Here is a 1,369-nt window from a genome sequence, read left to right as displayed (position 1 = left end):
CAAAATGCGACCCAATAAAATAACAGTTATTATATTTTCTGTTTCAATCTTTTTCCAGCAAAGTGGACAGCGAGCCTCCTCTCGAAAGTACTCCTGATAAAAAGCCCCAGTCCGAATGGCCGCAGGAAGGCAAGCGCCGCTGGAGCCGCCGGTACTTAAGAATCTTAACTTCGTTATCTTTCCGCGGGAGAAAATTGGCATCGTTGGTAGAACCGGCGCTGGCAAGTCATCCATAATCCAGGCACTCTTCCGCCTGTCCGACATGGACGGTCTGATTGAGATCGATGAAGTCGACACAAGCCAGATTGGCTTGCACGATTTGCGCTCCAAGATCAGTATTATCCCTCAAGAACCGTTCCTGTTCTCTGGCAGCCTGAGATGGAACCTCGATCCGTTAGACTCGTATATGGACGAACCACTATGGCAGGCTCTTGAGGAGGTCGAGTTGAAGGAGATGGGCTTGGAAGCCCATATCAATGAGGGCGGCTCCAATCTCAGCGTCGGCCAACGGCAATTGGTCTGCTTGGCGCGAGCTATTGTGAGGAACAATCCAATACTCGTGCTGGACAAGGCAACCGCGAATGTGGACCCGCGATCAGACGAACTCATCCAGACAACTATCAGGAAAAAATTCGAGAAGTGTACAGTGCTAACAATTGCTCATCGACTCAACACCGTTATGGACGTCGGAAACGTGGTGGTGAGTTAATTTTCTTTTATTTTGTCTTTTTATGAATTTCATGATTAGAGCGACCCTGGTGATGGACGCCGGAAACGTGGTGGTGAGTCAATTTTCTTTTATTTTGTCTTTTTATGAATTTCATGATTAGAGCGACCTATCGAATGTATTTAAGTAGGTCACAAAATCTTTCGTTTCTGTGGTTGTGGAAAATCAATGTATAATGAATTTATCGGTTATTCTTATGCCATATTTTATTCTTCTTGTTCCAGATTATGAAATTTATTTGCAATCTTTTAAAGCAACATAAATTATATCTGGATTTATATAAATATTTTATTGTATGAATCCTACGAATTTACCCTTCGATCATTTTTGTATTGTTTCATTAAAGTTTTTGTTGAGTAAGTCACTTATTAGTTGATACAGAATTACAAAATCTTTGACTATATAAATAATACTTATTACGTTAAGAAAATGCTTCATTTCTTTTTTATTTATAATAGTCTCGATGTAAACTATCTCTTAAACTGCGTACTTTTATATATCGTACGCAGGAATTCGATCATCCTCACATACTACTGCAAAAAGATATGGGCTACCTGAAGAGCATGGTGCAGGAAACCGGCAAGGCGATGGCGGAGGTTTTGTCTTCCGTCGCCCATAACTGCTATCAGAATCGTGGATTTA

General features: G+C 41.3%; 1 protein-coding gene across 1 annotated transcript in view; it reads left to right on the top strand.

The window, feature by feature from the left end:
* Positions 1-1,360, top strand: part of LOC108759593 (probable multidrug resistance-associated protein lethal(2)03659) — a gene marked incomplete at its 3' end in the record, with an annotated part of 2,087 nt that extends 727 nt beyond the window's left edge. The window contains exons 2-4 of the mRNA XM_018505099.1: positions 126-704; positions 751-782; positions 1,237-1,360. Coding sequence (XP_018360601.1) covers positions 126-704; positions 751-782; positions 1,237-1,360 — 735 coding nt within the window. The remainder of the gene's footprint in view (positions 1-125; positions 705-750; positions 783-1,236) is intronic.
* Positions 1,361-1,369: the final 9 nt, after the last annotated feature.

The sequence above is a fragment of the Trachymyrmex cornetzi genome, unplaced genomic scaffold, assembly GCF_001594075.2.
Source record: "Trachymyrmex cornetzi isolate Tcor2-1 unplaced genomic scaffold, Tcor1.1 scaffold1954, whole genome shotgun sequence".
Lineage (NCBI taxonomy): Eukaryota > Metazoa > Arthropoda > Insecta > Hymenoptera > Formicidae > Trachymyrmex > Trachymyrmex cornetzi.
The sequence above is the reverse complement of the archived record's forward strand: the minus strand, read 5'-3'. Positions and strand labels throughout refer to the sequence as shown.